General features: G+C 38.7%; 1 protein-coding gene across 1 annotated transcript; it reads left to right on the forward strand.

Annotated features, from left to right (window-relative positions):
• Positions 1-647: 647 nt before the first annotated feature.
• Positions 648-12,100, forward strand: tapbpl (TAP binding protein like). Its single transcript, XM_012841982.3, has 9 exons — positions 648-1,421; positions 1,610-1,701; positions 1,935-2,144; positions 7,881-8,159; positions 8,410-8,610; positions 8,694-8,861; positions 9,064-9,167; positions 10,281-10,509; positions 10,909-12,100. Exons 2-9 carry the CDS (start codon positions 1,656-1,658, stop codon positions 10,995-10,997), a joined length of 1,326 nt encoding a protein of 441 aa, XP_012697436.1. The 5' UTR covers positions 648-1,421; positions 1,610-1,655; the 3' UTR covers positions 10,998-12,100.
• Positions 12,101-12,382: the final 282 nt, after the last annotated feature.

Raw genomic sequence — 12,382 nt, forward strand, 5'->3', positions numbered from 1 at the left:
AATAATTATTATTATTTTATTTTTTTTAAAGCCTTTATTTGGATAGGACATGAAGTTATGACAGGAAGCGAGGCGGAGAAGAGGTGGGGAGAGGATTGGGAATTACATCAGGCCAGACTTGGCCTACCATTTTATGGGAGAGATGAGGGACAGGTGGGGCTTGAATAGCCCCCCTTGTTCAAAGTGGGGAATGAACAGAAAAAGTTTGAGACCACTGCGGTAGTTGAAGATGGAGAGAGCTGAGGGATTGTTGGGCGGAAAGTCTCTGTTTAAGAGCCAAAATGACGGAACAATCGACAAAACTAAAGTTGTATGTAGCATTTGTCAAGCTGAATTTAGCTATCACAGAAGCAGCTCGTCTTGAAGTTATCACCTTAATGCAAAGCACCTGACAGAAAGCAGTCCCAGGTTAGATGGTCGCCAACCCACACTCCATGACTTCTCTAGGAAAATAACTAGACCAGTCCGTGAAAAGGTTGCCATTTGGGTTGCCGGTGACTGTCAGCCCATCAACATAGTTGAGGACAGTGGGCTGATTGAGGTGATTCGAATTGCTTCAGGGGAAATTCTTACGATTTACCGTCAAGGGGCACCATTGTGTTTAAAAAAAAAATACAATTAAACAACAGTGTCTAAAATACATGCTGTATGAAGTGATTACTCGTTAATTTATAAGATTTAGTCTTAAGAAGAAAAAAAACGTTTAATTTCAAAATGTGCGATTAATTAGTTATTTTTTTTTAATCTATTGACAGCCCTAATAATAATACATGATGTATTATTAAAATGAACACTAGGATAAGATACATTGGAATGAATGTGGATCACTTCTACAGAGAAACCCCCTCAAAATGCCTGCAATGAAGAAGAATTTGGTCTGTCATTTGAAATGTTTATTTGACAGTGAAATGACTGGACCCATTTCTTGATCAATAAATCTGTATTTGTATCTGAATTGTTTTTTTTTTTTTATGGTTCTGCACTGAAAGAATCACTATGACTACTAATCACTATTGACCACACGTTTGGCAGTTTTGTACATAATACCACTGTCCACTTTGCTTACCTTTTGTAATTGCGTCATTTGTCTATTATTATTTTACACGTATTTGCCATAAATGCGCTTATGTATGAGATGTGAAATACACGTGCCTTGCCATGTCATATTACGTTTAGCACAAGAACAGGGCCCACTACACAAAACCAATCGCTGAAGCGCGTGTCTGATAGGCTACAGAAATGGAACACACCCCTGTGAAGTCAGCTTCTTCCACTTCTGTGATTCGACAAAGGTGTTTCATGCGTTGGTTGTGAAAATAAAGCGGATCTGACTTTCACTTCTCAGGGGAGACTTTTGACGACACTGCTTACGGGCTCTATTGCCCTTCAACGGAATAGCCGCACTGGGAGATTGCGTTTTGGTAAAGCGTCAGAAGTTTATATATGTACAGTTCATGTATGTACGGTTGTTTATAAAATAAATTTGAGCTGAGTGAAAGACATTTGTGAAAACGAAAGCGAAAGTTTTAAAAAAAAATGTAGGCTGACTTGAAGAATCAGTCTTTTCTGTAGCAAATGCGTAATCTTTTCATATTTTAATTATCTTTAGCTTACCAATGACAATCCCTTGAGCAGACACATCTACCAGCCTAGTTATGCTTAACGTCTTCATGATAGGATGCTTGGTCTCATCAGCATACGGTAAGATATATGTAGAGCTAATAATTATATTATTACATACATATTTAATAGTTTTGCATGACAATGAAAGAGACGAAAAGGATTTTTCTCAGTGTATCTTTCGTGTTGCAAGTGTGAAAAGAACCATAGGAAGCAGACGAGCAGTCTGACATTTGTGTAGTTCTGTAAAGCTGCGCCCCCTAGTGTGAAAAAGTGTGTGTATCATGTCAGAAAATCTTGCTTTTCCTTGACAGGCGCAGATGTGGTGCTGTCCTGTTTCCTTGTAGAGGAGGGAGGTGGAATGATGGGGGGTATGGGTGGAGGAGGGCTCTTCACCCGGACGCCGGCGATGCTGGTCCTCAGGGATCTGCCGACCGCCTCCGACTCCGACTCTCTGGACTCCGTGACCCCATTTAACCCCCCGGAGAAACCCAGCGCAGATGAACTCATCTTTGAAGTGAAAGGTTGGTCAGTAAAACCTCAGCAACATCAGCTAAACAGCCTGAACTGATGATTGATCAATCCCTATGTTGTTATACTGGTATGATAGCCTAATTACAGTGCATGAAATGCCCTGTATTGTTATTCCTTCGTTTCTTATTACAGTGCATGAAATGCCCTGTATTGTTATTCCTAGGCTTCTTATTACAGTGCATGAAATGCCCTGTATTGTTATTCCTTCGTTTCTTCTACTTCTTCTACTTCTTATTACAGTGCATGAAATGCCCTGTATTGTTATTCCTTTGTTTCTTATTCTTCTACTTCTTATTACAGTGCATGAAATGCCCTGTATTGTTATTCCTTCGTTTCTTATACTTATTACAGTGCATGAAATGCCCTGTATTGTTATTCCTTCGTTTCTTATTCTTCTTATTACAGTGCATGAAATGCCCTGTATTGTTATTCCTTCGTTTCTTATTCTTCTTATTATTATTCTTTGTACCAAACTTCTGCGCTTTATTCAGCTTGAACCGCTTAACTTAGAAACTTTGTTCAAACTTTGCTGCGTAGGTCTTGTAAAGGACACTTATGCTATGTATTTTTCATTTTTCTAAACTTTATACTTTTTAAAATATTAAATAAAAACTAATACAATTTCTCCCATTGACTTACATTGGGCCATTATGACATCATAATAGGGTCTTTAAACTGGCTTGCACCTGTGCTTCACTGACACCTGCGCAAAGGTTCCAAGGCTCCTCTTCTCTCTGTCCCTCTCCATTCAACTGTATAACTAGGAATATTATTCTTTCCTTCTTCCACTCTTCTTCTTTCGTTCTTCCACTCTTCTTTCCTTCTTCCACTCTCCTTTCCTTTCTTCTTTCCTTCTTCCACTCTTCTTTCCTTCTTCTACTCTTCTTTTCTTTCTTCACTCTTCTTTCCTTCTTCCACTCTTCTTTCCTTCTTCTACTCTTCTTTTCTTTCTTCACTCTTCTTCCACTCTTCTTTCCTTCTTCCACTCTTCTTTCCTTTCTTCTTTCCTTCTTCCACTCTTCTCTCTTCTTTCTCTCTTCTTTCTTTTCTTCTTTCCTTCTTCCACTCTTCTTCCACTCTTCTTTCCTTCTTTCACTCTTCTTTCTTTTCTTCTTTCCTTCTTCCACTCTTTTTTCCTTCTTTCACTCTTCTTTCCTTCTTTCACTTTTCTTTTTTTTCTTCTTTCCTTCTTCCACTCTTCTTTTCTTTCTTCACTCTTCTTTCTTTTCTTCTTTCCTTCTTCTTTACTTCTTCCACTCTCCTTTCCTTTCTTCTTTCCTTCTTATACTTTTCTTTTTTTTCCTCTTTCCTTCTTCTTTCCTTTCTTCACTCTTCTTTCTTTTCTTCTTTCCTTCTTCCCTTCTTCTTTCCTTCTTCGACTCTTCTTTCCTTTCTTCTTTCCTTTCTTTACTCTTCTTTCCTTTCTTATTTCCTTCTTTCACTCTTCTTTCTTTTCTTCTTCCTTTCTTAACTTTTGCATTTCATGCACTGGTATTTCCTTCAGGAAATGCATTTTCTAGTTATTCTTTGTACCAAACTTCTGCGCTTTATTCAGCTTGAACCGCTTAACTTAGAAACTTTGTTCAAACTTTGCTGCGTAGGTCTTGTAAAGGACACTTATGCTATGTATTTTTCATTTTTCTAAACTTTATACTTTTTAAAATATTAAATAAAAACTAATACAATTTCTCCCATTGACTTACATTGGGCCATTATGACATCATAATAGGGTCTTTAAACTGGCTTGCACCTGTGCTTCACTGACACCTGCGCCAAGGTTCCAAGGCTCCTCTTCTCTCTGTCCCTCTCCATTCAACTGTATAACTAGGAATATTATTCTTTCCTTCTTCCACTCTTCTTCTTTCGTTCTTCCACTCTTCTTTCCTTCTTCCACTCTCCTTTCCTTTCTTCTTTCCTTCTTCCACTCTTCTTTCCTTCTTCTACTCTTCTTTTCTTTCTTCACTCTTCTTTCCTTCTTCCACTCTTCTTTCCTTCTTTTACTCTACTTTCCTTTCTTCTTTCCTTCTTTCTTTTCTTCTTCCACTCTTCTTTTCTTTCTTCACTCTTCTTTCCTTTCTTCTTTCCTTCTTTCACTCTTCTTTCTTTTCTTCTTTCCTTTCTTCACTCTTCTTTCCTTTCTTCTTTCCTTCTTCCACTCTTCTTTCCTTCTTCCACTCTTCTTTCCTTTCTTCTTTCCTTCTTCCACTCTTCTTTCCTTCTTCCTCACTTCTTTCCTTCTTTTACTCTTCTTTCCTTTCTTCTTTCCTTCTTTCACTCTTCTTTCTTTTCTTCTTCCTTTCTTAACTTTTGCATTTCATGCACTGGTATTTCCTTCAGGAAATGCATTTTCTAGTTATTATTCTTTGTACCGAACTTCTGCGCTTAATTCAGCTCGAACCGCTTAACTTAGAAACTTTGTTCAAACTTTGCTGCATAGGTCTTGTAAAGGACACTTATGCTATGTATTTTTCATTTTTCTAAACTTTATACTTTTTAAAATGTTAAATAAAAACTAATACAATTTCTCCCATTGACTTACATTGGGCCATTATGACATCATAATAGGGTCTTTAAACTGGCTTGCACCTGTGCTTCACTGACACCTGCGCCAAGGTTCCAAGGCTCCTCTTCTCTCTGTCCCTCTCCATTCAACTGTATAACTAGGAATATTATTCTTTCCTTCTTCCACTCTTCTTCTTTCTTCTTCCACTCTTCTTTCCTTCTTCCACTCTCCTTTCCTTTCTTCTTTCCTTCTTCCACTCTTCTTTCCTTCTTCTACTCTTCTTTTCTTTCTTCACTCTTCTTTCCTTCTTCCACTCTTCTTTCCTTCTTTTACTCTACTTTCCTTTCTTCTTTCCTTCTTTCTTTTCTTCTTCCACTCTTCTTTTCTTTCTTCACTCTTCTTTCCTTTCTTCTTTCCTTCTTTCACTCTTCTTTCTTTTCTTCTTTCCTTTCTTCACTCTTCTTTCCTTTCTTCTTTCCTTCTTCCACTCTTCTTTCCTTCTTCCACTCTTCTTTCCTTTCTTCACTCTTCTTTCCTTTCTTCTTTCCTTCTTCCACTCTTCTTTCCTTCTTCCTCACTTCTTTCCTTCTTTTACTCTTCTTTCCTTTCTTCTTTCCTTCTTTCACTCTTCTTTCTTTTCTTCTTCCTTTCTTAACTTTTGCATTTCATGCACTGGTATTTCCTTCAGGAAATGCATTTTCTAGTTATTATTCTTTGTACCAAACTTCTGCGCTTTATTCAGCTTGAACCGCTTAACTTAGAAACTTTGTTCAAACTTTGCTGCGTAGGTCTTGTAAAGGACACTTATGCTATGTATTTTTCATTTTTCTAAACTTTATACTTTTTAAAATATTAAATAAAAACTAATACAATTTCTCCCATTGACTTACATTGGGCCATTATGACATCATAATAGGGTCTTTAAACTGGCTTGCACCTGTGCTTCACTGACACCTGCGCCAAGGTTCCAAGGCTCCTCTTCTCTCTGTCCCTCTCCATTCAACTGTATAACTAGGAATATTATTCTTTCCTTTTTCCACTCTTCTTCTTTCGTTCTTCCACTCTTCTTTCCTTCTTCCACTCTCCTTTCCTTTCTTCTTTCCTTCTTCCACTCTTCTTTCCTTCTTCTACTCTTCTTTCCTTCTTTTACTCTACTTTCCTTTCTTCTTTCCTTCTTTCTTTTCTTCTTCCACTCTTCTTTCCTTTCTTCACTCTTCTTTCCTTTCTTCTTTCCTTCTTTCACTCTTCTTTCCTTTCTTCACTCTTCTTTCCTTCTTCCACTCTTCTTTCCTTTCTTCACTCTTCTTTCCTTTCTTCTTTCCTTCTTCCACTCTTCTTTCCTTCTTCCTCTCTTCTTTCCTTCTTTTACTCTTCTTTCCTTTCTTCTTTCCTAATTTCACTCTTCTTTCTTTTCTTCTTCCTTTCTTAACTTTTGCATTTCATGCACTGGTATTTCCTTCAGGAAATGCATTTTCTAGTTATTATTCTTTGTACCGAACTTCTGCGCTTAATTCAGCTCGAACCGCTTAACTTAGAAACTTTGTTCAAACTTTGCTGCGTAGGTCTTGTAAAGGACACTTATGCTATGTATTTTTCATTTTTCTAAACTTTATACTTTTTAAAATATTAAATAAAAACTAATACAATTTCTCCCATTGACTTACATTGGGCCATTATGACATCAATAATAGGGTCTTTAAACTGGCTTGCACCTGTGCTTCACTGACACCTGCGCCAAGGTTCCAAGGCTCCTCTTCTCTCTGTCCCTCTCCATTCAACTGTATAACTAGGAATATTATTCTTTCCTTCTTCCACTCTTCTTCTTTCCTTCTTCCACTCTTCTTTCCTTCTTCCACTCTCCTTTCCTTTCTTCTTTCCTTCTTCCACTCTTCTTTCCTTCTTCTACTCTTCTTTTCTTTCTTCACTCTTCTTTCCTTCTTCCACTCTTCTTTCCTTCTTTTACTCTACTTTCCTTTCTTCTTTCCTTCTTTCTTTTCTTCTTCCACTCTTCTTTTCTTTCTTCACTCTTCTTTCCTTTCTTCTTTCCTTCTTTCACTCTTCTTTCTTTTCTTCTTTCCTTTCTTCACTCTTCCTTCCTTTCTTCTTTCCTTCTTCCACTCTTCTTTCCTTCTTCCACTCTTCTTTCCTTTCTTCACTCTTCTTTCCTTTCTTCTTTCCTTCTTCCACTCTTCTTTCCTTCTTCCTCACTTCTTTCCTTCTTTTACTCTTCTTTCCTTTCTTCTTTCCTTCTTTCACTCTTCTTTCTTTTCTTCTTCCTTTCTTAACTTTTGCATTTCATGCACTGGTATTTCCTTCAGGAAATGCATTTTCTAGTTATTCTTTGTACCGACTTCTGCACTTAATTCAGCTCGAACCGCTTAACTTGGAAACTCCGTTCAAACTTTGGCGCGTATGTCTTGTAAAGGACACTTATGCTATGTATTTTTCATTTTTCTAAACTTTATACTTTTTAAGATATTAAATAAAAACGAATACAAATTTTCCCATTGACTTACATTGGGCCATTATGACATCATAATAGGGTCATTAAACTGGCTTGCACCTGTGCTTCACTGACACCTGCGCCAAGGTTCCAAGGCTCCTCTTCTCTCTGTCCCTCTCCATTCAACTGTATAACTAGGAATATTAAGAGACACATTCCATACTCTACTTTTTTTTCTCTCTATCCCTCTCACTCTACTTTCTCTCACACTCCATCTCTCTGATTCACTCCATTTTCTCTCCTTTCAATATTTTCCCTCTTCACTCTCTCTTTATCTCTTTATCCAGAGCCACTCTTGTTCACTCTTCATTCCTTTCTTCTTTCTGTCTTCCACTCTTCTTTCCCTTCTTTCTTTTCTTCTTTCCTTCTTCCACTCTTCTTTCCTAGCTTCACTCTTCTTTCATTTCTTCTTTCTTTTCTTCTTTCCTTCTTCCACTCTTCTTTCCTTCTTTCACTCTTCTTTCTTTTCTTCTTCCTTTCTTAACTTTTGCATTTCATGCACTGGTATTTCCTTCAGGAAATGCATTTTCTAGTTTGGTATTTGTGAATACATTGGATGCAGTTCTTGTTACAGATTACTTCACCTACCCATCTATGTTCCTTTCTCACTGTTTCTTTTTCTATTGTACACACACACATACACACACACACATACACACACACACATACACACACACACACACACACACACACACACACACACGCTGATCTGTGGAGCAGGCTCTTCAGTGGAGATCCCGGATGCTGAGTCCCTCCTCCATGCTGACTGTAATGAACAGGAAGTGAACTGTGAGATCAGTCGCTACGTCACCCGTGGCTCTGACCCCGGCGCTCGACCCACTCACTTCATTGCCTCTCTGCAAGTGGGGGGGGAGGGGATCAGCCTCACCATGGTCTTGCAGGTTTTAACCAATGAGGAGGCAGCATCTGAAACTCCACCTCTGATGCAGAGCAAGCTGGAACTCCCTCTTAGCCAATCAGGGACCCTGCTCACAGAGGGTGAGGTCTACCACTGTGAATGCTGAAATGTGTATAGACTGTAAACTAATGTATACAGCTTTGCATAGAGGCTTCTACATCACACATCATTATACAGTGTATGTTATAGGTTACACTTAAAGCCGTAAAGTCTTAATGTGGGGTCCTATTTTAGCAAAATGTAGATCTTAAAAGTTTCGACAAAATTTTCTCCACAGCCTCATTACGTTTTGTCTCCCTGTCTCTCTCTCCCTCTGTCTGTCTCCCACAGTTGTGTTTGTGGTGTTCTCTCGCTCACAGTCCCTTACTGCTCCACTGGGGGGCGACACACAGCTGGACTGCGGCTTCAGGCAGCAGGACACGCCCCCTGTAGGAGGGCTCGGGCTTGAGTGGCGGCTGCAGTACAAAGGAAGTGGTCATAAAGTCCTGGAGATGAGCACAGTTGAGGAGGAGGCAGGGGCGGGGCCTCATGGTGAGTGACAGCTAAATCAGCCACATAATCAGATTGTTTCACCTGAAAACCTCCAGCTTCTAGCTGTTTGTTTTGATTGACAGTGTCTGCAGGGCGGGAGGGGGCTAGTGTGGACCCCGCCCTGGCGGTGGAGGAGGGTAATGTGTCTCTGACCCTCACAAATCTCAGAGTGGCTGACGAAGGAACATACATCTGCACCGTCACATCTGGAATGTTCCAGACACAACAGATTGTCAAGCTACACATCACACGTAAGTCGCCATTATTAGTTGGTGTGGGGTCTTCTTCTTATCTCCATGTGCATGCGTGCTTAATGACGCCATCTTTGGCACCTGACATGAGACCTTCACCTGGCCTCACTAGTTGGCATGACAGCCGATACATGCTTCTGTGCAAGCCTTGCCATGAGAGAGTTAAAAGTGTGTGTCACCTACGTTGTCTCCTTTCCCCCAGAACCTCCAAAAGTGTCTCTCTCTGAGGAGAAAGTGATATATCAAGAGGAGCCAGCCCAGAAACTTAGCTGTCACTGCAACAGCTACTATCCTCTTGATGTGGAGGTTTGTCTTTTACAGCAGGTCTTCAACTGTTGCTAGGGGAATTTACACCTATTCATTTAGCAGAACTTTTTATCCACAGTGACTTACGTACATGAAATTATGCTCTATTTCCCCTTAACTCTGAACACAACCACATAGCTGTACACTCATCTTCATAAACTTTAAACTCCCATGTCAAAACCAGTCTCTCCACTCAAAACCATGTAATCTTACATCTAAACCTAACTCACACAAAAGCCATCAAATACATATAGGCTACAAAATTACACACTGGTGAGATCAATTCAGAACACCATCATAAAATCCTGTTTCTGCAATGAGTAGTGGTTTTACCCTAAAACAACCTCTTTAAATGATGAACACAATATAGACACAACACATGTATAACATTTTCAAATTTGTTAATTCCTAAATGCACTGTAGTGAAATAAACTGATTCAGTGGAAAAAGTAAATGTACTGTAAATATATTCAACTGATACGTTAATATCATAGAATACAGTAAAATAATTGTATATTTACCAATATAAACAAATGGAAAAAACTGTTAGTTAGTTACATAAGGAAAGGTCCATGTGCATCCATTTTATCTATCTGTCCTGAGGTTCTGATTGGTTTTTGGCCAATTTTAAGAATTGTGTATCAGTTGAGCTTGAGCTGTGATGACTTAATGATACTGAATGCCAGTGCTTACTATATGAGCACATGGTGCAGCCAGTGACATATGAAGGGATTTGTGTGTAGAGTTTTGCACAAATAGTTCAACAAATCTGAATAATGTGTGGAAAAAGGGGAATAGTGTTAGTGTATAGTTTTAGGAAATGGGTCTGTCTTTTGGTAGATGGCATCATGGTTAAGAATGTTAAGTTAATAGGCCCAGTTATAGTGTGTAAGTCATTGAAAAAACTGTAATACTCAATGAATAACTTTAACCCACAACGATAATACACAGCAGCTAACTTAAAGATGCATTGTCCGAGACATTTGAGCTCAACAGCCACCTTGGTCTACAACTTGAGCTACAGAAATCAGAATAGTCTGTACATATTTGTAATTACACATCACGCTCGTTTGGCCTGTAATTACATTCTGTCAACCTTATCTGGGCTTGTAGGTTGAGTGGCTGTCAATCAGCTCATCGGAGGCAGAGCCCACCTCAATCACTGAGGAGACATCCCTGTCCAGTCACAGGCAGCATGCTGATGGAACTTTCTCCGTCACCGCCTACCTGCTGCTTCTCCTCTCGACACACCCTCCCGGGACCAACATCACCTGTAGGGTTACCCATCAGGCCCTGGGCTCAGCAGTCGACGTCAGCACCAGGGTCCTCGCCCCCGAGACAGGTGAGCAGCGCCATGGAATCTCTGTGACTCTTTTCAGAGGGCAGAAAGTATTCATTCATATTCAGAGTTTAAGGTCCTGCACAATGCCTGCTGCTGAGGTTTCTGCACAGAGCTAGTAGATGCCATGCGGAACTTCTGCTTCTGGGCGAGGCATTTTATCTTCTGAATACTGATGGCCTCTTAGAACAATCAACAAACCCAAATGCAGACACAAAAAAAGGCTGGGGAGGGCTTTTACTCTTTGAGCACAGATTTACAGATTTACAAGTGGTATCTTCCATACCTCAAAACAAATGAGTTGAATTAGTACTAATTAGACAGTATAGTACTGTGAAGCTATGTTATACAGTTACAGAATATATACCACTGCTTACAATGCAATTGTCTCTGTGTCTACAGGCGACAACTTCTATGGCATCATGATATCAATACTGGTCGTGACAGTTGGAACAGCGGTATTTTATCAAGTTATGGGTAGTACAGTTTGAGTTATGACTGAATATTTTGAAGATAAAACCCTTAAACTACAACAATGCTCTGAAAACTATTTGTATGCTATTTTTTGTGCTTCATGCTTCTTGTCAATGCTTAGAAACAATTTTGTGCATGTAGAACATTTTGAGGGAATCTTAAAATTAAGATTCAATTTGGTACATGTAGGAAATTATGAGTGAATCTTTAAATTAAGATTCAATTTGGTACATGTATAAAATTTTGAGTGAATCTTAAAATTAAGATTCAATTTGGTACATGTAGGAAATGTAGAGGGAATCTTAATTAAATTCAAATTTGAACTGACAGTAGCAGTTTGGCCTTTTGTCATGTTCTTGTTATCTTTAGAGGAATTACTGTGACTGTCAGTTTTGTGAGTAACGTGTAAATGAAGATAAATGATCAGGCATTTGGTCTTTTATCGCCCCGTTGTGGACTCTCTGTCCCAGAATGCACCTCAGTCTGTGGTGGATCTGGACCAGATGTGTTGTAGATGAGTCCATGATTGTGTTTTTATACTTGTGACTTTTTGGTATGTTTGTGTATATTTGGGGTTATTCAAGTGTGTGTCTACCCTTGTGTACCAACACATGCTGTGTCATGTCTTTAATGTCTGCATTGCTGTTACTGTGGTTTGTTGAAATGCAAATGTATTTGGTCAAATTTGATTTTGTTTTTGTGTTTATTTAAGACCTAAAATGATCATGAACTGGATATTTGAACTGTAGACCACTGGGAATGTCTTCTTTAATTGTTTTCTTTTTCATCTTTTTTACTTGAAAATGTGTGTAATATATTTGAATAAAAGCACATATCTGGCCTTTAGGAGAGGCACTGTGCTTTTTGTTTAGATGACAATCTGCCATTTTTCTGCTAAAATGGCAGGCTTGGCATCAGCAATACATGCATTGGCACTTTCCCTGGTTAAGGAAGACCGTTATCTAATGTGTTTATAAGTTCACTGTTTTAATCCTGGAGTCTCAGCTGAGTCATTCACGTACGAAATTCAAACCCAAACTTCTGTTCATGTTTACAAAGGAACCATTTCACCAGAACCAAACACCAAACAAAATACAAAAATAAATAAAAGTCAAAATCACATTTGTATCTCTAGAGTTTCTAGTTATGGCATATGCCTAACACCGTATCAATATGTTTTTTTTTTCTTTCCTCTTAGTATCATTCTAAACATTCTGTTTTTAAGTTATGACAAAATTTGGCAGGTTGAATGGCTTCACAAGAATGTGCAGATAAGACATTTATTGGCAGAAAAGTATATTCTCTTTTAACCCACAACACCTAAGCACACTGCAAATCACACTGATAAAGGTATTAGACAGGAAAATCTGACAAAGATAATAACTCTTTTATCTCAACCACC

The sequence above is a fragment of the Clupea harengus genome, chromosome 11 (assembly GCF_900700415.2).
Source record: "Clupea harengus chromosome 11, Ch_v2.0.2, whole genome shotgun sequence".
Classification (NCBI taxonomy): Eukaryota; Metazoa; Chordata; class Actinopteri; order Clupeiformes; family Clupeidae; genus Clupea; species Clupea harengus.